Genomic DNA, 24,589 nt, shown 5'->3' with positions numbered 1-24,589 from the left:
GGACAAGCGCCGGTAGGCATGCACACATCACCATACTTCTGCCAAAAGATGAAACAATAAAACATTCCACCGTGGTTGACCCCATCACAGCTTGAGATAGGCGTTGAATGGAGACCAACGATACACATCATGTACACGTAGACTGGTACATACAAACCAGTCGTTCCATGCCTACTGAAGCCTAGAGTGGTTACTAGTTAAGTACCTTGGTGATTCCATTGCAGCCGCAGAATTGGCGCGATGCCTCCAATGTGAAAGGCTAAGTGCAACAAACGCACAAAAACACAATTGAAAAATACGGACATTAGATGTTCAGGGCTGTGTGACATTGTGTGTCACGTGTGTGTGTGTGTGTGTGTGTGTGTGTGTGTGTGTGTGTGTGTGTGTGTGTGTTTGTGTCACGTGTGTGTGTGTGTGTGTGTGTGTGTGTGTGTGTGTGTGTGAGAGAGAGAGAGAGAGAGAGAGAGAGAGAGAGAGAGAGAGAGAGAGAGAGAGAGAGAGAGAGAGAGAGAGAGAGCGAGCGAGAGAGAGAGCGAGAGCGAGAGCGAGAGCGAGAGAGAGAGAGAGAGAGAGAGAGAGAGAGAGAGAGAGAGAGAGACAGACAGGGACAGAGAGAGAGAGAGAGAGAGAGAGAGAGAGAGAGAGAGAGAGAGAGAGAGAGAGAGAGAGAGAGAGGGAGAGAGAGAGAGAGAGAGAGAGAGAGAGAGAGAGCGAGAGAGCAAGAGAGAGCGAGAGAGAGAGAACAAACTAACCCACTGCTGAAGGCCCAACTCTGTGGTGACTCCTCAACAGTACAATTGAACGGTGATGCGGACGAAGATTCCCTGCGACGTCGATATCGCAGACGCTGAGGGGTACATTGAATAAGCACATTTTGACTGTTAAAATTCAGGAAGCAGGGGTAGATGGCTGCTCAGGTTGTAGCCAGGAGGCTAGTTCTTTTTCAATGCAATAAACTGCATGACCTTATGCAAGAAAATGCTGAATGCCTCACCTTCGAGTGTGGTGGTGCGAATGAAATAGGAACAGTGGGCGAAGTGAAGTCAAACCGTTGATGATTTGATGACAGTTCCAGTGGTGAATAGTTAGATCGTGAGTGTTCTCCATGGTTCGTTGTGGGTGCAACCGGCGGAAAGACGCACTTGCTTTTCAGGGTACTTCCCAATATAACATTGCTGATGTCCTGAGAAGGAATAGTGGCATACAGGTACATGTACACAGGTTGTGAAACTACCGGGGAATGCCACAGGCCGGGACAGATGACGACATACACTACCTACATTATCTAATACTCCGGACAAGACGGCGTGTTGACTTGCTTTCGCTTTCTCGGTGACCAGCATGAACATTGTGGGTATTCATTCTCCATCAATTCCAGCTGTCCACTGTTCAATCCCAGGTCCATTTACTGGCTGACAATGCAACCTGCAGCTATGGCTAGCTAGGTAAGGGACACTCTCTGTGGAAGGGACTGCCCGTGACCCGACTGTCTCCTGGCCGAAACGTAGTATGTTAGCAATTTTGTGCATCCTAGACCTGTGCATTTGTTGAAGTTCAGACTCGTATTTCAGCATACAATGAGAATGCATCGTGTGCGTAGTAGATACTTTTAAAAGTACTGTAAACCGTGAAATTATTGCGATGGTCTAATTTCTGCGAAATGGACCGTATGCGTGTTAAAACAAAATGGCGTCACGATTTATTGAAAGTGGTATAGTTGGTGGAACGAGTGTTCAAACCCATTTGAACTTCATACTGTTCGTCTTCTTTTTGACATGCTCTCTTTCCATCGTCCTTAGCTTTTGTTTGTTGAGAGCTGTTTTGGCTTTCTCCTTTACCTCTGGGGGATGCCAAGTGATGGTTTTGAGAGGCTGGTGATGGCTGTGAGCGAGAGTTTGCCGATCGGCGTCGTCCTCGCTATAGCGATGAAAATACTAGTTACTGCGCACCTGGCAGATATCACAACACGTCGGAGCGTCCAGGAGCAAAGGAATCTTGGGTTTTCACTGGAATCTAGTTCCTCCAGCATCGTGTAGCCCACCGTCGGTGAATGGCGGTCCAGAAAGGTCGAACCTGGTCTTCTGCAGCATCTCGCAGTCCTGCGAGGCACACTGAATACGCCTGTCATGTATTCTACAAATAAAAATCACGAAGTAGTGGACTTTACAGTGATGAGTCTATCCTGTATGCTGCAAAAGACGCAGGAAATGTGACTGGTGTCTGTACACTCAGTGACTGGACGCCAACACCCCAGTCTTCTCCTGCAGGATCTGTTTGACATTGACATTATGCAGTAGGTCGGCATTGACCTGGTTTGGCAGCTATCGTAATAGTATCTGCCTGGTTGGATGTAGCAGGTTTGCATTGGCGCGTCGTCCAGTCCGACATTTTCTTGTAACTGTGGAGTACCGGCAGGGTTTGAGAGGTTGCTCGTGCTGTGAACACATCTCTACTGCCTGTCTCGTCCTGGAAGTGCCGTCTCGCCGCTTCCTTGCTCTACAGTCACGCCGTTATTTCGCTTTGTTTCGTGGTGCAGCTCAAAACCTGCCCAAACAACTGTGAGCTCGTAACATGGTATGGACAAATTGCACCACTCATGCTGGTTAACTAAAACCGGGATAGTCGAGTAAGCGAGTTCACTCCCTGGGCCATGGCAAGATCTGTTCAGCGCGGGCTATTCCAACCTCCAAGTGCATAGTCACCGATCCGGCGATCCATGCGATGGTGATTGACCTACAAAGAGCCAAGGTCTACGAGTACTGCTATTGGATGCTGTCTACATGCAGTCAACAAAATCAAAGTACCTCAGCATGCCCCAGAACAGGGCATGTGCATCTATAGCATGACACAACAGGGGTTCTGGTGGCACCTGTCAAACAAGCAGTAGCGACTAGTGCCAGCTACCTATTGGAGGCTAGCCGCTACAGTCTGTCACTGGAGATAATTATTATGTTCACTGTTTAGACTGAGCACAATCAATGATGCCCAATCAATCTGGCCAATGTGTGTTCTGTTCCACCTAATTATAACGTCCAATCGCATTAACCCTACTACACGCACATGTCGTCACTCTAGCACGACTTGTGTTATTATTGTTTATTTTGATTCGCACGATAAATAGAGCACAATAAACGTTAACTTGACCGAAGGTTAAAGGCGACTGCAGATAGAGGAACACATCGAGGTACAGGTACCGGCATCAATACAGTATCAGAGAGAAACAAACAAAAATGAGAGGTACGCAGAAAAAACTCTCGTAAGCCCAAGGGGAAGTGGTTGATGAGGGATGAATGCACTCTCCACGCTCGTCTACACTGTTCGTGGAAATGCACACATACATACAATAATATACAACATAGCAATAGCATGCACAGAACCGAACAATTTCATGTTCACACATGCAAGCACAGACCTGAACATAAGTACCAAAAGCCGATACAGACAATATCCCCATACACACAGACGCACACACACACAATGTCCCATGTATGCGCCCGTGGCGAGAAAAGCACGCAAATCTAAAAATGCACTGGATGTGAACCCACAGATTTTCTCTAATAGCAACGATAGCGGATCTGATTCTGAATGAAACACACACACAATACAATCATTGAATGCCCATCCGCAGATGATGGCAGGTCCTGAAAGAACAGGCAGTGTTGCAGTGATGGGGAACAGAACTTCGAGTGGCGAGTGAGGTATACACACACACACGTGCGTGCGCGGGCACACACCAAAGTATGAAGAAATAGAATCGACATCGTAGTATTCATTGGTTGGGGAAAGGAAAGGAAAATAAAACATTGCTGTAGGTTATTGTTGTAAGGACACTGGGAGCACAACAGAAAGGTAGGCAACTTGCTTTGAAGCAAAGAAAGTTATTATTCCACGGATCTCAGAAGGAAGGAACGTTCCAGAATGCTGCACTGGCAACAGGCGGCCTGCATGTGCGCGGCCCCTGCAGTCGGTCCAGCTGCCGGCCTTGCAGTGCTGAAATGAATGTGCAGTACAGCATGTCACATAGTATCGCAGCCTGGACAAATAGGCGCTGGGAAGTCCTAGTTATGTGCTCACCTACACCACGATGCACCAATCTTCTGAGCTGCTTTGGCAACAACTTTGTCCACTTGAGACTCCCACGGGCTGAGCCAGTTGTTGAGGGCTGCATCAAGGTGGACGGCAATGACCGCTGATCGCAAGGCAATACATGACACACAGTCACTAGGGCATCGTCAACATGGCGCTGAGGCTGGATCGATAAAATCAACCTTTAGGCTGCCGCGGGGTTGACAACGAGGCCGCTGTCTCGAAGCTAGTCAGTCAGCCTGGTCACCGCCATTGACGAACCAGTCGCCACCGCCAGCAGTGGCGGTAGGTTGTGACAAGTGTGGTGCAATATTGTCAGCAAATTCAGTACTCAGGATAAGATGAGTGACAAAGGGAACGTTGTGTTTGATAATATTGAAGTGAACAGGGATGATCACAAACCCTGCGCGTACTCCACCGTGAGTTACAAGAAAATTCCGGACTGGACGACGAGCAAACACCAACCTGCTACATCCAACCAGGCAGATACTATTACGATAGCTGCCAAACCAGGTCAATGCCGACCTACTGCATAATGTCAATGTCAAACAGATCCTGCAGGAGAAGACTGGGGTGTTGGCGTCCAGTCACTGAGTGTACAGACACCAGTCACATTTCCTGCGTCTTTTGCAGCATACAGGATAGACTCATCACTGTAAAGTCCACTACTTCGTGATTTTTATTTGTAGAATACATGACAGGCGTATTCAGTGTGCCTCGCAGGACTGCGAGATGCTGCAGAAGACCAGGTTCGACCTTTCTGGACCGCCATTCACCGACGGTGGGCTACACGATGCTGGAGGAACTAGATTCCAGTGAAAACCCAAGATTCCTTTGCTCCTGGACGCTCCGACGTGTTGTGATATCTGCCAGGTGCGCAGTAACTAGTATTTTCATCGCTATAGCGAGGACGACGCCGATCGGCAAACTCTCGCTCACAGCCATCACCAGCCTCTCAAAACCATCACTTGGCATCCCCCAGAGGTAAAGGAGAAAGCCAAAACAGCTCTCAACAAACAAAAGCTAAGGACGATGGAAAGAGAGCATGTCAAAAAGAAGACGAACAGTATGAAGTTCAAATGGTTTTGAACACTCGTACCACCAACTATACCACTTTCAATAAATCGTGACGCCATTTTGTTTTAACATGAATATCGCGGATTCGCGACCGCGTGTAAATCGCGAAATTTAGACAGCGCGAAAAGGAGATCCATGAAAGGTTTAGCAAGAATGCCACAGGTTTAGCAAGAATGCCATTCTGCAATCGCAAAATTAAAACCTCGCAAACCTGTCCGGATTCTGAAAATGCGAACTAAAAACGCCGCGAAAATTTCACGCTTTACAGTAACAATCAAGTCTTGTCTATGGATAAGGCAGTGTCCGAAGTGATGCATTGCTCCTCTACTTGGCCATCCACTGACCTGGATTGGCATGCGTCGGATGTCTTTCTGAAGGTCCCTGCTTGAACGTCGACATGTCTCATTGGCAGTCTGGCAAAGGAACGCAATAAAACATTGGGTCAATAAACCGCATAAACCAATATTCACATTCTAAACTAGTTCGCACAGAAAGAAGCCTGGCTTATCCTGTCACTCAGTACACGAACATAAGAGTGGTAGAAGAATCACGCAATCAAAATCCAGCTCCAGAGGAGCTAATTAGATAGAGGATGATCACACATCAAGTCAAGACCTATGGAAATGGGAGCATTTGATGATTCCGCCGCAGCTTTTGGTGCGTTCTGGTACATGTATTGCATTCCTCTGTAAATTGCTAGCTAGAACCACTGTGGAAATAGACCAGGGAAACCACATCATGCACGCAATCAGCAAGACCTGATTGCACGGAGAGTAAAATTAAATTTCAATTTTTCGAGCAGAGTACAGTTTGCTTCAGACTTTGAGGCTCACCTCAGCTGTGCTGTATGTCCTAGTGACTTTGGATAGCTTTGACATGGTAGCCAAGATTCTCTTCGAAACGTAGACTCCTTCCTTCTTTATGAAAATCTTTTTAGTGCCAATGTACATGTATACCCTTCAATTGATATCGATCCGTGGGGTGACAAAGGGTTTAAGTAATGGCTGATGCATTGTCCTTAAAAGGGAAATACCGGTAACGCCAAAGGGAAAACAGCAATTCTTACATACCGGAGGGGGCATAAGATCGCACTCGAATATGTCAGGTAGTGTGGATGAAGACAACTCCATTTGGTCCATTTTCACCTGTGCAAAGTCCTGTTCCTGATGAGAACAAAAAGAAAAGAAAGAACAATGTCAGTGTCAAGAGTGGCGTTAGTCAGTCAACCAACTTGCTCCTGATGAAATCATCAAGTTCTAGAAAGGTACAATGTGGCAAGCCAAAACAAACTGTTGCACACAAAATTGACCAAGCTTGAAGGCAACCCTTCTGCTACAACAGGCGAAAGTCCGATGTGAACAGCCTCATCACTGCCACTGGATTTCTACGGATAGGTTGCCAAACGAGAGGAGAAAACTGGCCCAGCATTCTTTCTTCTTCGTTTTCCTTCTACAGTACATGTGCCACTGCAGTGGCAGTACGTGTCCACAACCAAGAGTATGCAACCGTGACCCCTTTCCATAGGCCAGCTGTGTGGCGCTCTGCCTTCACTTCATCATACAGCCCCATCAGTGCAGAGAATCAAAAACATATTTCCCTGTGGCTTGAAGCCAACTGTCAGACGGAACTGGAGTTTGAAAACCAAAATTTAAAAAAATTAGGGACTTTGCCAGGACTAGAATGAATATCAAGCAAAAACTGGGGGGCTAGTACAAGAGATCATAGAGTTTGAGTGCATGCGTACAGGGTGCAATGCAGGCAAGTTACGTATTGAAGGTAGCAAGACACTCACTGGCCCACAATCACAGTTGTATACTCTCATCAGATGGGTCAAATAAAATAAAGGTCTTGACAGTTGTTCTATACTTACCACAAGCTGACAAAAAATTAATGTGCAATATCGAATTCTGCTGAATGTAAACAAATGCATGGTTGTGTACAGCATGGGATGTCACAATGTGTACAGCATGCCACTTACTGGCTCAGAGTCCAGAATGATAGTGTCATTGCCTTCCTCGCAGCCAAACACTTCAGTTGGACTCTGTTGGAGAAACCAGCCAATAAGATGGGCACTAATATGAGACATTGTTCAAGTGGTTGCCTGCAACTGCCAGCTACCAGAAAACAACAAAAGCAGTCAACAGCTACTTGGCATGCCCAGGGAGTCGTACCAACCCAGGAAAAGAGGTACCGGTGGATCTTATTCGACTCAGGTTGACACCGAGAGCACAAAGCCCCCCCCCCCCTCCCCGCCCTGAAAAAGGGATGCAACTCAAGTGTATAGGGTCTGCGATGGCAGAACTTCACATCATGTGACAAACCCGTACACATTATTTGCACCCTGTGCATGACAGCTACAGGATTGTAAGCAGCCCTGCTTTGGGGTACAACTCTCCGGTGGTCTCTGTGCACTGTGCACCAGCATGACCTCTTGAACCATGTCATGTGCTGTGAAGTTCTGCCGTCCCATCACCATGATCACTGGATAGAGGTTCTACAGGTAGTTGTACACTCCCGGGGGTCTGTACTCTCCATACCAAGAGTACGTAAACCAGAGTGTGCTACTAATCTGCACACCAGCTAAGGAAAGCGCCTTCGTCGCCTACGTCATTTTGACCGCAAGGACTGACAAGCACCAGCAGTACATAACCCCCAAGAGTATGCAGCTCCAGTCTATGGGCTGGGGGGGGGGGGGCAGACCTTCACATCACGTAACACCCTTGTACACATTATTTGCGCCCTGTGAATCACAGCTACAGGCGCTAGGCGGGGGTTGTATGCAACCCTGCGAGGGCACGCCTCTCTGGTGGTCACTTCGCACTGTTTGTCAGCATAACCTTCTGAACCATGTCACATGATGTGAAATCCGGCCAATCCATCACTGGATAGAGGTTGCACAGGCAGCTGCACACTCGCGGGGGCCGTGCACTCTTGTAAGCACAGATGCTACAGCCAGATGCAGGGCAAAACAATGAAAAGACGGATTCCGCATTAGCAGGGTCGTGTTGGGTGCTGGGTGCTAATGAAGAGTTTATCGGTGACAGGGTTGGCCGTGTGTTGTGTTCCTTCAGGAGGGGGGGGGGGAGGGGGGAAGGGGGCTTGGCTGCTCCTTTTTCTCTCCAGGGGTGCTAGCATGGCCGGTCCTGGGGGTTGGTGGGGGCATGTCAACTGAGAGTACACTGTACCCAGGGGCGTAGGAGGGGTTTTGGAAGTGGTACGACCAAAGGTCGGCGCGGCTGAAGGCCGTGTTGGAGGGGGGTCCGGGGGGACCTCCTGCGGGAAATTTTTGTAAAAAAGACACAAAATCCTGCGTTCTGGGAACTTCTGGCACACTTCACACACACTTCTGGCGCAGTGTGCATGCAGTCGAGTCGAGTACAGTAGACTCAGTCCGACTGCAGATGCATAACAGATCTACGAGTCTAGAAAAGGTCAAAGTCTGATGCGCATATGCATCGATGGATCCTGATTTTTTTATCACGGTTTTGCACGTTCCGGACGGACCACACTTTTCGAAAAGTGGTACGGCCATGGTCGTACCAGTCGTAGTGGGTGCTACGCCCCTGGTACCATGCATGTACTGCATGACTACTACTAGTGTGACCTTCAGTATTACAATGACGTGCTTGACTGTTTCATGTTTGGGTATGAATGCGGCCCCTATGTGTGCGTGTGTGTGTGGGGGGGGGGGGGGGGGCAGTACAAAGGTTTCTTGTTGGTTGCATGCAAGCCAAGAGAGAGGGCACGAAAGAGAACGAAGAAAAGGTGGACAGTTTGGGTTTTCCACTTGGAGCTACTACGAGTAGTGCATGACATTTTTGCATTTATGCTGATGTAGTTATGTTCTGCTATAGCAGCATTGGAGGCAAAACGACAGGCCACAATCATTTTTTTCGCTCTTCTGTGTAATGCGAGGCGATCAACGAACCGAACATGTAGGACTCACTTCACTAAACAGGAAGCTGGAAAGGCTGCGGGCGGTGGTTCAAAGCGACGTTTCCAAAGCTTTCAAGTCGATTACTAGTAGTAGATTACAATCTTCTATTGTTTGCTGCGATCGCTTTATCTTCGAGGAGTTCTGGTCTTTCGTGCAAGTTTTCCTCCTCTAGGACCAGCGACTATACTCAACAGAACTGATCCAACCACTGTTCCAAGGCACAAATGATTGCGGTTTTCCTGGGCCAGTGCCCCGCCGTGGCCAATCGCCTTGCCACACACTGCAAAAGAGCTCCGATGACGAATATCACGAGTCGAGCGAGTAACTAGGCGCAGTTAGGACGAGGAGAATGCCTACCGCGATCAGAACTGCAGGACTGAGGCAAGAACGGGCCTTCGGTAACCTACAATGTGTAGGAGGCTAGGTTGGAGTCAGTGGAGATCATGAAGCTTTTCCGGTACGTGTACATAGGTGACGAGTACGAGTGTGCGGAAACACTGGCACTGTAGTTACTTAGTTGCGAGAGTTGGAGAAAACAATCCGAGTCGGAAAATCCAGCCCCAAAACGTTTCTGCAGGTCATCGATAAAACTCTAGCTTTCCGTGATCAGGAGACTATTGCGTATTGTACAGCAGTCAGCCTCAGGACTAGTGAATAGTTGGATATCGTGAAGCAGAAGATCGAGGAGTTGAAGTCGTGGGTGTTGCGGTAAGTAGTTAGCTTATTATTTGTACCGAAGGTCGATCGCCAAGCCGGCTAATAATTATTTCATCGCCGAAAGCTACAGTAATTAGCTACTTGGCCCCCACAATCCGTCAGGTTCTGCCTGAGCTTACCGACAGTCCGTTGAATAGCTGGCGGTAGGACTCCATCAAATTCATGAGCTCCAGCTCCGAGAGCGAAAGACTCTCTTTCTCCTCCGCCATGGGCTTACGTGCACACAACTACTCCAGAGACAAACGGGAAAATGACAGTGACTTGACTTGTGTTGACCCTTTCACGAACCCAGACAATCTTTTCGGGATTGGTCTGTTGCCAGTGTTGGGATTGGGCTGGGCCCTTTGGCTTTCTCTTTTCAGCTTCAGTTCAGAGCTTCGCTGTCACTGCAATAGCACTGGATCTGGAGTGGAGGCTTCTCAGTTCTTTACATATTTGGTTTTGCTGACCTTTCCGTGACTTCCACAGGACGCAGGCGGTTTATATTGGGCATAAGCCGATCGGACAGCGGCTAGATACAATCTGAAAATGACTCCTCAAAATATGACTCGACCTATTTTACGCCAGTAGTAGTACTATAGTAGACGGCGAGAAATTGGCTCATCGATCATGCATGACAATCTGTCAATCAAGTATTTACGCGAGAGCTGTATTTGTTTGTAGAAAATCGACCATTATTACGGCAGTGGAAGTGACGAGCCGTCAGAAACAAGCGCGACTGTGATTCGTGAGAGAACTCGATCAGACAGGCGGACCAGCGAGCTACAGACTACAGTGGCTGCAGGTAGGGACTTGTCTTTACACCATCTTCCGAACTTGTTCTCAGCGCTTCGATGTTCGATAGGCTCATTCTCCAGGGAGTCGTACTCGTAGCATACGTGCAGAGAAACGACACAAGATCATAGTATAGTACTGCGAAGTAACGAAACTGATGCGGGTTTCGAGTCGTGCAGAGAAACGACACAAGATCATAGTACTGCGAAGTAACGAAACTGATGCGGGTTTCGACCCCGGATTTGGAAGACCTGCGTGATCGGCGGTCTATGCAACTCCCGATAGCGGCCTTGACCTGCTGACCCCAAGCACGGCCCAGACAAGCGGTGTCATATGCGAGTCTGTATAAATCAGCCCTGCCCTAAATGGGACTGTAACAGCCAGCCAAAGGTGGTCGATACCCACATGATTGAGGTGGCTGTTTTTTTGGTGATCAGGCGAACCAAGAGTTCGCAACGCCGAAATGGGTTACCAGCACGGCGAAAGTCCTGGACTATAGTCAACTTTGCGAATAACGACATTCGGCGGGGCGTCAGAAAAGTGTCCTTATTCGCGAAGTGTCCTTATACCTGAAGTCCCATTTGAATGTATGTGAACCCATATTTTGTATAGTATGACATGCATATCAAAATGAAGCTCTTTTCATCGACTTACGTTGCTCACTGATCAAATAATTATGCAATCTTTCCTCTGCTAGCTAGCTGCTGTCTTAAATCCTACTCTTTTTCTATTTTCTTTTTTTCTTTTTAATCTTTTCCTTACATTTGTGTGCCTGTAACTTTAGTCGATCTCATGTAATAAGGCAACACTGCCTGTTTGTTATTCGACGTTAAATAAACCAATCCCCAATCCAATCATGCTCTATGCCAATGTGTTAGTTTAACTCGGAGTTAGTCATAACTCGTGACATTTTGTCCTCCTTTTTTCACCATAATCAATATGTAAGGGAAATAGATTGAAAAATTAGCCTTTTGGAGCCATCATACATGTACAATGTACAATCGTCATGTACATGTATGATGATTAGTGTACAATCATATGTATAACTACTGTACATGTGTGTAGTTGTGCTGATCACTCCAACTATTTAGAAGTAAAATAAAATAAAATATAATAAAAGCCTCCCCCCCCCCCCCCTGGCTGCATCTTCTTGCACGTGTGTCTTTATCCATCGCCATGGGTTCTGGTACTTCTGCATGACAGGTACTTGAAATAGCTGTCAAAAACCCAGAAAGTCGTTATTCAAGCAGTGAATATGACCCCGGGGCACTAAAAGCATGTCGCTATTCGTGAATTGTCGTTATTCAGATTTCCCAACAGTTTTAAGGGGGGGGGGGGGGGCTACTAGACTCTTTAGACAAGTGACGTTCTAATTTTCAAAATTCCAGCATCGTTGTTATTCGTGGCGGGTACATTCACAATCATACAGTGCTGCTCAATGGAATCCGATCGCGTGAGTCAGGTTTGCGCCTTTGCACCATTTCGCAGCCCAGTGTTTGCAGGTCTATGCAGGGCTGCGCAATGCCCGGCGCGTACTTGAGTGACTCGATCGGAGTTCATTGGGCAGCACTGACTGTACAGGTACACTGTGCATGCAGTGTTACAGTGACACATGAAACACACACACACACACACACTAAGAACTTCGATCTTTAACATCTTTGCTTCCAGTCCGGCACCTGAATTGTGTTGTTAAAAATATTTTTCATCGTTTTGAGGGAAAAGTCTGAAGAAAAAACTGACTGTCACCACCAGGACTCGAACCAGGGACCTTCGCTTGAGGCCAAAATGTTCTTGAATTTTGGTGATGTCCTAGCTTGGGTGTTCTTCGGCGCCTGGTGGTACTGCATGATGTAATCCGCATATCTCGCCAGGACAGATACTGTAAAGTGAGGAACTTTCGCTGGAGATTAATTTTCGTTATTTTCGTCACCATCCCACATTCGCGAATATAAATCGCCGCAAACTGCTCTGTGCGTGTACAGTCGTGGCAAGCGAAATCCGACACTTGCCATACTTTCCTCAATCCAAACACACAACACACGGTCTCTCTGCTGCAGATGTCACTTTACGTTCAAATACTTCCTAGTATTACTTACCGTATTATCAAGAGTATAAGCCCCCAAGAGTGTACACAGCTGCATATGGAGTTTACGACGGCGAAAACTCACGGAAAAATATGTACAGCAAAGGCCAGGATTCGCGCAGCCTGGATATCCGTCATCATCAAGTGATGCATCACATAAGCTGAGTGAGTTTCTTTCAGGGAGTGCTATTTACTACACTGTATACTGTAAACTGGGAGGGAACCCATGCGATCTGGGCACTTTTGCAATTTTCGCGATGGGTATGAAATCGTTGAGTCACCTCCACCAGTACACTGCGCTCTTTAGCCGACTAGACCCTCCTGCACACAACCATCACCATTGCGAGGACACTTCCGTAGACGACATTGATAAACTCCTTCAGACAGCTGTTTCGCTAATACATAGCTCATCAGTGAAGGTAGATGTTGAATGATTAAAATATAGACCAAACTGCTATTATATAAGGTTTCCACATACAAAACTGGCATAGCTGAGGTGATAACGCGGGAAAGGGAAGGTGTGAAGTACTGTTGACGCGCATGGGGCATGCATGCAGCGTCAGAAATTCGGCGCGGAAAATCAATCACTATGACTATGAATGCAGAAATAACGTGGGTATGAAATGGCAACAGTAAACCTGTGCTGCCAAGCACAGCACTGTAGCCATGAAACCCTAATGAAATGGACTCGAATCGCAAACATTTCCAGGCGCAAATTGGTCTGCACTCACAAATCGCTAACCAAAACCGGCGCAAAAGTTTCCTAGTTTACAGTATCCCCCACTCTCTAGAAGCAGGCTGGGACTTTGGGCTGGGACGTTGGGAATGTACAGCGTGAACACTATACCACGTGATGCGAGTCTTCACCATCAACGGACCCCATACGGAACCCATGCAGAGTTTCACACTCTGAGGGGGAGGGGGCTATTTACTCTTGGTATTGCAAGCAAGGCGGAACGAACTTTTATTGCGACTCTGAGTTACACACGTGTGCAATCAGCAGGCTCTTGGTATTTATATTGTACTAAAGAGCTTTTGCAAGATTGGTCAAACGGTCACTTTTTGGGATCACGCACGAGAATGTTTGAATCGCTGGTGAACAGGTGAAGCCCAGGTCACATTCACTTTGTGCGGGAATGGATGCATGGAGGTGAAAGAAGCACTAGGACAGCGTTCAACTTGATATCCGACACCCGTGTTGAGTCAGAGCAGTTGCCAGGAAGCCCTTCCATGGCTTGGGCAAAAAAGAACAAGCATCAGAATCGCTCCAAGCGCTGATGGAGATGAACCTGTCACATTTCGTGTACTTTTCAATGCATTTTTGACAATTGACCTGTTCACCACAATCTCGGGGTGAGCACTGCTGGCGGGCACGGCACCCCGTCCTTGAAAAAGCTGTATAGCAGGAGCCACAGAGGAGTGCATGAAGAAAGACCTTACCTCCATATTGCCCAGGAAGCAGTCAAGATCAGATCCATCGCTGACTGGCGACGGTATTGTTTCACGTAGGTTATTGAACATCATCTGTTGGCAGAAAGAGGAGGCAGGAGTGATGAGCTGTGATCACTGCACTCGTGAATGCTTCTTACAGCATGATCTGCCGCACTCATAATATAGCTAGCATGAACCTGCATTGCAGCAGGGTGCTGTGCTTGTAACTCGCTAGCGTTGCTTCACGCGACCCATTTTGTTCAGGTGCATGAGTGTAGTCTGTACCCACGCAGCATCATGGTCCCCGTAAGCATGGTCCCCGTAATCATGCTCCCCGTAATCATGGTCCCCGTATCCTCCTGAAAATGGAGTGTACTAGGAAGCTGTGTTTACTATCTGATAATGTAGACGCATGCAACGTTTGCAACTCCCTCAAACTAGTGAAAGTAGAGTTGTAGATGCATGAAGTTCCGGTTCTTGCAGCAAGCACATGCAATGATCTATTCTTGTCTTCCCTCTCTTTTCCAGAACCAACATGTACCGTATTTCCCCGATTAAAAGTCGCACTCGATTATAAGTCGCACCCCCATTTTCAGGTTTGAGCAATATGGTTTCGATATATTCACTTCAGTAGTAAGTCATGCTTGATTGTAAGTCGCACCCCCTTTTTTACCCTGAATTTTAGTGCAAAAAAGTGCGACTTATAATCGGGGAAATACGGTATACAAGGCTTTCCTTTTACTTCTTCCAGATACTTTCCACATGAACTCTTATGCCATGTAGTAGTAGCTAATATAATCAAGCAAGGTACCATGGGCTTTAATTCCCCGCAGCTTTGCAAAAGACGTTACATGGAACGTGGCGGGAAAATCGAACTCTTGATATGAAACCGTAGATGGCGTATCCAGACCCTGTATTGAGACTCGTTCTGTCGCTTGTGTCCACAAAACGTTTACACACAGCTGTACGAACAGCGTGTACGTGCCTGTGTGAATGCACTTGCGTGAAAACGAGGGCGTGCCAGTACGTTGAATACCAAAACGCGACTTGCAACGTAGTACGAGCAGCCTATAAGCCGTACCCAACTGTTTTGTCAAAAATGCAGATGCACCCACGCGCCTTCAGAACACCTAACGGCATTCGAGTACGAGTGCAGACGACTGCATGTACCGCATGCAGGTTCATTTTTACTTGCACGCGCGGGGACTCGCATGTGACGCAGTAGAGGCACTAGCTGCACTGCACTACAACCTGCACAGCTACACTGTATGTAAGTGCACTACGTAGATCTACATGTACGTGCACTACGTAGCTGGTTCTACTGCATGCGTGCTTGCTCTTTTTCTTCTTCTTTTTCCCCGTGCTGGGGTCTGTGTGTGTATGCTTGACGGAGTTAACGAAAAAACGGCAGCGAATCGGGAGGTTTATTATATTCGGTGGGAGATCAGGAGATGTTTAAAAATAACAAAAATCGGGAGATCTCCCAGCTGATCGGGAGATTTGGCACCTTTGCAATCATCAAGCCTGTGAGAGTATGCATGGTATTCGTTGCTCTAACTTCTATCTTACATTCCTTGTTGCACCCGCCGGCTACCATGGCTCATTGATGGTCTCCCGACATGTAATACATTCCCTTTGACTTTGTGTCACCGCCAGATCCTTTTACTTCTGGTGTCCGTTTCATGTTCATTGCTCGCTTGCGCGCTGGCATGCAACTGGCGTGCTCTCATATCATGCGTACAGTGCGTACAACGAAGAACTACATCAGTTCCAGTTAGTTTTAGAGTTGGCCGTGGAACAAACTTGTGTTTTTCGCTCTCCCACATTCTCTGCTTCTTCTCCAATAATTATATGAACACTGTTCGCCAAAGAACTCGTTGTGGACGTTGTTGTGAGTGCGTGTCCGGGAGTGAGTTGGGGCGGTCGTGATTATCTAACAGCTTGGTGCCGAAACCCGGTTTGGTGGAGTAGCAGTGTGCAATACGATGTCGACGTTGAAGTTTGATAGTTTTGTTCGGCCGTTTCGTGGAAAAGGTGATAACCTTGCTGCGTTTTGGTCTAAGTTCCTGGTCCTTGGAGAACTGCACAAATGGGACTCGGAGGAAAAACAGATGGCGCATCTGCCATTGTTGCTGGATGGTCCGGCGTTCCTGGTGTTTGACCAGTTGTCCGCAGAGGATCGGAAGAAGACCGCGGCGGTGAAGGCTGCTTTGGAGGCGGCGTTCGCGCCCAGCCCGGCGGAGTCCTACCATCTATTCGTAGGGCGGCAGCTGGCCCTGGATGAGCCTGTCAACGCCTACGTAGCAGACCTGACGCGCCTGCTGACATTGTCAGGCCACAAGGTTGCTGCGGATGGGAAAGACCCGTTGCTCGTGGAGCAGTTGATCAGCGGTCTACCACACGAGTATGGGAAAACCGTCCGGCTGGCCAACGCCATGAAGAGCCTTACCGTCGCGGAGCTGCCTGGACAGGTGAGGACGATGCAGTCAGCGGCAGGGGTCGCTCAGGCGGTGGCTGCAGCCCGATCTGGTCCCCCGCCCCAGAGTCAGTCGCTGATGTGCTATGGCTGTGGCCAAGTGGGTCACATGCGCCGTAGCTGCCCGAATCAGCAGCGTCGTGGCGGTGGACAGCGAGGTGGCGGTGGTGGGCCCCCGCAGTCGACTTGGCCAAGGACGACCACGGATGCTCCAGCCAAGAGGAGTGGACCCACGTGCTATCGCTGTCATCAGGTGGGCCACCTGAGGAAAGACTGTCCTCAGAGGTCAGATTCTGGACGTGTGGCCGCCACAGCACCAGCCCCGGCAGCGTCGCACCCGCGGACGGATTTCTGCCTGGCTATGCCCCGGCCTTCGTCGCAGCTGATTCGAGTTGCAGTGGAGGTGCAGGTCGAAAACGCGCATTGGAGCCGCCAAGCGTCGGTTGTCGACACGGGTTGCACTCGGTCCCTGATCGAGTGGCCAGTTGTCCAGCAGCTGGGTATGCAGTCCAGCCTGAAGGAGACCAGCGACCGGCTGATCACGGTGGACGGCACACCCTTGGACGTCACCGGCAGCGTGGACATGACGCTGAAGCGCGAGGATGGCTCGGTCTACCTACCGACGATCAAGGTTTCGTTGCTCGTCGTGCCGAACCTCGACGCCCTCAACACCGATATCGTGATCGGATCGGACATCGTGTCCCAAGTTGGTGGTGTCAGCATCTCCCATGATCAGCCGGGAGGCCAGTTATCGTCTGTTGTATTCGGCCCCGCACGTGACGTCGCCTCGGCCGGCGTGGCGGCTGCCACGGAGAAGCTGTCACGGCATATCTCGGTCAGCGACGGCGATGGTCAGGTCACGCTGCGGATGGACGACATTGAGGCAACCTGGCGCGACGACCTAGGCTTCTGGGAAGCCACCTGGCGATGGAAAGCCGACACGGAGCCGTCTCTTCCTCTTGGTTCTGGTGTTGGAGAATATCCGCGCAAGAAACTCAACCCAGAGCAAGAGCAGCAGTTCGTCAAGGAGGTCCAGATGTGGCGCGAGAACGGCTGGCTGGTCCCGTACGACCGTGAAGCGTTCGGTGAACCGGCCTGTGTTCTTCCACTGATGGCTGTCGACCAGGCTCACAAGGCGTCAACTCCCGTGCGGCCGTGCTTAGACTACCGCGCTCTGAATGAGTGTCTCGTGTCGCACCCAGGCCTGGATGCGCCGGCTTGCGGCCAGAAGCTGCGCGAGTGGCGACTCGGGGACGGTGATAGCGCCCTCCTTGATCTGAGCAAGGCGTACCTCCAGATCCGGATGGCTCCCCGTCTGTACCGCTATCAAGCGATCGTGTGGCAAGGAGAGTTGTTTGCCATGACGCGCATGGGGTTCGGCCTCAACGTCGCGCCGAAGATCCTCGACATGGTCGTGAAGTGGGTGACCAAAGACCTCGACGGCGTGGACAACTATGTCGACGACTTGCGTGTGCCGGACTCCCAAGTGGTGGCCACGACCCAGCAGCTCGAGCGCTACGGCCTGAAGTGCAAGCCTGCCGAGAAGCTCCCTACTGCTCGGGTGCTGGGCCTCCAGCTCTCGACTCAAGACGGCACGATCAACTGGCAACGTCGCCGTGACGTCTGCCTGCAGCTACCGGAGGCGCCCACCAAGCGCGCCGTGTTCAGCTGGTGTGGCAAGCTCGTCAGCCATTACCCCGTCTGTGCGTGGCTGCGACCGACGACGAATTGGCTGAAGCGGATGATCGGCGAATCCGTCGGCTGGGATATCGCCGTGCCACCTCGTCTGCTGCAGCTCTGCCGCGACATCCAGACCCAAGTCAACGAGCACGATCCGGTGCGTGGCGTATGGTCGGTGCAGCATGACGACGCAACGGAGTGGCACGTGTGGTGCGATGCGTCGGGAATCGCGCTGGGTGTCGTGGTGCAAGTCAACGGCGAGGTCATCGAGGACCGCAGCTGGCTGCGCCCGGCTGACGACAAACGGCATATCAACATCGCTGAGTTGGACGCCGTCATCAAGGGCCTCAACGCGGCTGCCAATTGGCCTGCGCGGAAGATCCGCCTCCACACGGATTCCAAGACCGTGCATGGCTGGCTTCGTCAGATCCTCGGGAACGAGCGCCGCGTGAAGGTTGGCGGGCTCCACGAGCTGCTCGTCAAGCGTCGGTTGCAGATCATTGACGACATCGTCGCACCAGCTCGCCTTGACGTGGAGGTGGACTGGGTTCCGTCAGAACAGAACCTCTCCGACCAGCTCACGCGCGTTCCGACGTCCTGGCTGGCCTGCACATCGGATAACAGCGTGACGGATGTTGCTGCCAGCCTCGCCATCATGCCGAGTCTGTCGATGGCCGAGATCCTGGCCGGGCAGGAGGACGATGGTGCACTCCAGGCAGTGAAGGCCGCAGTGATCGCTGGGGACGACCTCCCGCCTGACAGCGGCTTCCGGAACATCCGCGGTCAGCTGCAAGTTCAAGACGGCGTCTTACAGCGCAGCGTCAAGCTTCCGCCGAACGACGTCAAGTGCGTTCCTGTGCTTCCTGCTGCGCTGGAGGAGCGGGCCGTGCGTGCAGCCCACCAGGTGTCTGGCCATAGTGGCTGGGAGGCGACGTGGCAGTTGCTTCGATCCCAGTGCCATTTCTTGGGCATGGGACAGCGCTGCCAAGCGTTTGTGTCCGGATGCAGCAGCTGTCAAGCCGCCAACCCACGCCGCGGAGAGGCGACCGAGCCCACTCGTCCGGTATCAGCCAACGGCCCCTGGGATGTGGTGCACATCGATACCCTCGAGCTCGGCGTTAACCGGTCCGGGCGTTACCACTGCGTGTTGGTATGCGTGGATGCATTCACCAAGTGGGTCGAGGTGGTTCCCCTCAAGCGTCATGACGGCATCTGTGTGGCTAGAGCTTTCGTCGACGTGTGCTCTCGGTGGGGTCCTCCTCGCGTGGTTCGATCCGACAACGGCACAGAGTTCAAGAACGCTGTCATGTCTTCCGTCTACGAGGCGTTCGGCGTTCATGTCTGCTACGGCGCGGCACGTCATCCCCAGTCGCAAGGCGTGGCTGAGAGGTTCAACCAAACCCTGTTGACCCTCGTGCGGAAGGTTCTGGATGAGGCGCACGACTGGGAACAGGAGCTGGCGATGCTCCTGTACTACTATCGGATCCGGCCACACAGCGCCACCAACGTCTCCCCGATGGAGGCCATGGTTGGCATCCCCGTGCCTTGGTCGTGGATCGGCCTCAGCACTCGTATTCAGCTGGCTCATGGGTAGACGACCTCCAGCAGCGGCGATGCGAGACTACATCGAGTCTGCGCTCGGCCGCTTCGACTTCATCGACGAGCCGACACCAAGCCGCTTGACTGTTGGCGATGCTGTCATGCTTCGCCGGCCTCAGCGCTGCCAGAAGCGCCTAACCCCGTACGAGCCTGGTTGGCAAGTTATGTCGATCGTGGGCCCCTCGACGGTGGTGGTTCATCGGGTCGACGGCACCGGCCGTGACAAGATCGTGAATGTCGACTTATTAAGGCGTGCCGCCGAGGACGATCTGCCGCCCCCGCCGCCCGTCGCTCCGGGTGCCAGCGATGAAGCCGAGTCGGGCCCTGTTCCGTCTCTGGTATTGAGCGTTGACCCGGTCACGCCGCCGCCTGCTGCAGGCCCATCATTGCGCGACCGGTCTACGCTCGTGCGACCTGCTCGATATTCATGACTATGTTGTAGCTATTCGGTAGTGACATGAGTCACTAAGGGGTGATGTGAGAGTATGCATGGTATCAAGAGTACATAACCCCCCAGAGTGTGCAACTCCACTATGGGTGCTGTCCCGACAGAATTTCAAGTTGACGTCATTTTGATGATGCAATGCGCACTGTACACGGATTATCAGACGAATCCGGAACCTGTGGTTGACCGAAGCCGATCGATCCTGTACAAATTATTGCAAAGAAAAACGTGTGATGCGTTGACACCCGTACACATGTTGTAAATCACTGCTGCAAGGAGCATTGCGTCATAAATAATGACGTCAACTTGAAATTCTGTCGGGACAACAGGGTATGTGGGAGTTGCACACTCTGGGGGGTTATGTACTCTTGATGGTATTCGTTGCTCTAACTTCTATCTTACATTCCTTGTTGCACCCGCCGGCTACCATGGCTCATTGATGGTCTCCCGACATGTAATACATTCCCTTTGACTTTGTGTCACCGCCAGATCCTTTTACTTCTGGTGTCCGTTTCATGTTCATTGCTCGCTTGCGCGCTGGCATGCAACTGGCGTGCTCTCATGCGTACAGTGCGTACAACGAAGAACTACATCAGTTCCAGTTAGTTTTAGAGTTGGCCGTGGAACAAACTTGTGTTTTTCGCTCTCCCACATTCTCTGCTTCTTCTCCAATAATTATATGAACACTGTTCGCCAAAGAACTCGTTGTGGACGTTGTTGTGAGTGCGTGTCCGGGAGTGAGTTGGGGCGGTCGTGATTATCTAACAAGCCTGACTGTACCTCTCCGAATATCCTTCAGACAACACCTCACTCATTTTGGTTCTGAGCCCACTTTTATATTAGGTGATCTTGAGTGTGGAGTCGATCCGTGCACACTTTGTTGGCCGTCGGTGATTTGATAACGAAAGAAGATCCGCTCGCTCGTTCGTTGCCACAACGCGGTATAGCGGAAGACCTGGACAATGATCATTGGGAAATCCGTAAACCTTACTGAACCGTGAATTGTGTCGAGGTATGACTTTAGGGACCATCGCAAAAGTTCGCAGAAGCCCCCGAAACGAAGACCGTTAGTTTCGGGCCTGACCCCCCTCCCTCCCCCCTCAAACGAAACGACAGTCACAATATGGGCTTCATTATTTCACTTGGATGCTCACACATAATAATTATTATAATATACTACACAAGCATTGTTGTATCAGTGTGTAACAATGTACAGCACTTTATAAATGCTACGATGATATCACCTTGCAGTGGGTGATCTAAGAACGAGAACAGCTAGAGCTATGCAGTTGTATCCTTTGAGCATGCTAATCTATATCAGCTCCTACATGTCGTCAATACTTTTTTGAATTGAAGCCCGGTTTGCGATTTTCGACACCGACTCCCTCCCCCCCCCCCCAAACGTATGCTCTTCGTTTCAGGGGCTTCTGCGAACTTTTGCGATGGTCCCTTAGCAAGTGGTTGTGGGAGTTTTCGTGATGGGTGATGTCTGTGAATTTCTTCATGTCTGCTTGTTAACCCTTTATTGGCCTTTTTTAATCAAACAAGCCCACACGATCACCAAACCTGTACCTAAATTGGACGTAACTTTAGTTTGCATTGGACAAATTCCACAATCTTGGGCATCCTGGAAAGGCCTTGGCGAGAGGAGCGCAATGAGTGTACACTCGACTCCACGGGATGCACTGGCCCAGCTCTGCAAGCCAGGGAAGGCCCACCAGCGCTGGGCCCACGCTCGATATCTATCTCTATCCACCATTTCACTCCTGTTGCTCGTATCAAACTCAAAAATTTTCGTAGAGACTTCCGGGAACCTGCTTTCGAAGTTGAATCGGTGTAGTCTTCTCAACAGGTGACGTAAGCAGGGAAAATCCCGGCCGTTGACCCACGCATCGCGCTCTGAGCGCAAATTTCCCGGGACCAACATTACGAGTGCTGTAACTCAAGAACCGCTCTTCGTATCGCTTTGCAAATTGTTCGAGGCAACGGCTGAGAGTTTTCTCTTCGACCTACATATTTTGATCTCTCCGAAAGACCACGATTTGACAAAGTTACGATAATTTGAAAATGCCTACCCCATCGAACATCGGTGTTCGATCAATGTATCTCTTAATTTGCTGGCCAAAAATCCTATAATATAGGATTTGAAAATGTGTGCCTTTTATGCTGTTGTTATTGGTCATCACGACCAATAATAACGGCATAATGGTTTTCATGGAAGTTGTAAGTATGTTTGAGGCATGAATGTTTACATTTTAGATTCATAGGGCGATAATATTTCTGATGAATACCCATTTTCAGCAATAATTGGAAATTTGAGCATAATTGTTCAGCTGCTGTCATGGAAAGGACTGAAGCAGTGAATGTGCAGAGAAACATTGCAGGTGTGGCACGGGGTGGTTTCTTGACGACATATCGCACATGCCGTCATGAAACTACCAGTTTTAAGGATAAAACAAGGTCCAATAAAATCTCAAATCCTATATATAGGAATCGTAAAATAGGGCACAGGCCTTAGTAATATTGGGCAAGGAGATGAGCCTGAGATGTTAGTTGTAGTGACTACACAGTCACCAGCACACTCAGTCCATTACCACTCGGATGTCTCGTTTAGACAAAGAACCCTGAAACTAAAGATGAACAGCAAGATATCCATGCATGCCAGAGAGGCAAGGTGACCAAGCCATTACGGGCACCAAGTAGGCCCAGTTAGGGTCACCAGGTCATGCACTCTGGATGTGCGGGTAACCCCATACGGGTAATGTGTATACTAAATAAGGTGAGTGCATAAAGCATCACTACATCTCCCTTCTGAGACAAAAGGCTCATACAAAGTAACCTAAAAGAAGAAAGAGGGAAAGGAGAAGAGAAAGGTAGGTGCAACAAAACAAATAATGTAGGTAGTCGGAATGATACATGTGCAATAGGTTGTCTATGTGCACAGTAGCCGGGATACGTCAGCTGTAGAGAGTCAACACTCTTCGATGAGACGCCGCGCTGGCTGGCCACGATTGTGACGAATTGGTCGATCTGGCTCGGCTGCATTTGGCTGGGCATTACACACAGGGCCATCAGTGTCGACCGGTGGTGCTGATGGTTGCTGGATCAAATGGTGCCGATTCCTTCGAAGCGTTGCTCCCGAAGACCCGATGCGTACACGATACGAGCGGTCACTGAGCTGTTCCAGCACAGTGCCTTCCGCACCAGTGTCAGCTAGCCAAACCTTGTCTCCTGGTTGCAACACAGGGAGGGGGAGTGTTGCATGCCTCCGATCAAAGTCTGCTTTCTGACGGTCTTGTTGAGTTGCTTCTTTCTCAGCGACGGCGGTCAGATCAGGCCATTCCGGTTTTAGCTGCTCTGCAGTGACTGGCAGTGTTGTCCGGAGGCGGCGACCGAATAGAAGCTGAGCTGGTGCGAACCCGTTTGCTAATGGCGTAGCACGGTAAGCGAGGAGTGCGTCTGCTAAGCTGGTATTCTTCTCCAGAAGACCCTTGGCGGTGCGTACAGCTCGTTCCGCTTCGCCGTTAGATTGCGGGTACTGCGGGCTTGACGTTCGGTGTGTGAAACCATACGATGTGGCAAAACTTCGAAATTCGGCACTGCCGAATTGCGGCCCGTTGTCGGAGACCACTGTGTCTGGAATCCCGTGAACGGCAAATAGACTGTGCAAGTGTGCGATGACACGAGCAGATGTGGTGGACGTCATGGGGATTACGTCTAGGTAGCGAGATAGGTAGTCAACGACGACAAGGTACGACTTTCCTCTGTGCTCCATGAGGTCACAGCCAATCGTGCTCCAGGGCAGAGCTGGGCGTGGAACCGGCTTGAGGGGCTCCCGGTGCTGTGTGCGGTGTTTCGTGCAGGTGGGGCACGTGGCAACCATGTTCTCAATCTGCTTGCTGAGGCCAGACCACCAGATGGAATCTTTGGCGCGTGCCTTGCATTTGGACACTCCCAGATGCCCGTCATGCAGGGAAGCGAGAACAGCGGAGCGCATGCTGGGTGGAATGACGATACGTGGGCCATGGTAGACCACTCCGTCCACACACGACAACAACTGACGTTCGTGGTAGTACGACTGTATGTCCTGCTCGAGACCTTTCGCTGAGCTAGGCCATCCGGTGCGGATGTACTGCAGGACACGGTTCAGGACTGGGTCGGCAGCAGTGGCAGAGGCAATCTCCCGGGACTTTCCGGATGACACGATGGATTGAATGGAAGCCGCAACGTTGATCGTAATCTCGGCATCGAGTGACGGTGTCTCCGTGCATGGCTCAGGTG

The 24,589-nt window shown here is 50.2% G+C and overlaps 1 protein-coding gene across 2 annotated transcripts in view; it reads right to left on the bottom strand.

Moving 5' to 3' along the window:
• The window catches only part of LOC135805640 (M-phase inducer phosphatase 1-like), a 43,853-nt gene that overhangs the window by 8,593 nt on the left and 10,671 nt on the right, over nucleotides 1–24,589 (bottom strand). Inside the window, exons 6-12 of one of the 2 annotated variants that reach the window (XM_065319712.1) lie at nucleotides 14,118–14,201; nucleotides 7,142–7,204; nucleotides 6,234–6,326; nucleotides 5,508–5,576; nucleotides 995–1,183; nucleotides 753–847; nucleotides 206–259 (exon numbers count right to left, since the gene is read on the bottom strand). In XM_065319712.1, coding sequence (XP_065175784.1) covers nucleotides 206–259; nucleotides 753–847; nucleotides 995–1,183; nucleotides 5,508–5,576; nucleotides 6,234–6,326; nucleotides 7,142–7,204; nucleotides 14,118–14,201 — 647 coding nt within the window. Of the gene's footprint in view, nucleotides 1–205; nucleotides 260–752; nucleotides 848–994; nucleotides 1,184–5,507; nucleotides 5,577–6,233; nucleotides 6,327–7,141; nucleotides 7,205–9,936; nucleotides 10,181–14,117; nucleotides 14,202–24,589 lie in introns of those variants that run through there. The other variant, XM_065319713.1, reaches the window with a different exon arrangement.

This window comes from Sycon ciliatum, chromosome 1 (assembly GCF_964019385.1).
Source record: "Sycon ciliatum chromosome 1, ocSycCili1.1, whole genome shotgun sequence".
Lineage (NCBI taxonomy): Eukaryota > Metazoa > Porifera > Calcarea > Leucosolenida > Sycettidae > Sycon > Sycon ciliatum.
Note: the sequence above shows the minus strand (reverse complement) of the source record. Positions and strands in the feature narration are given on the sequence as shown.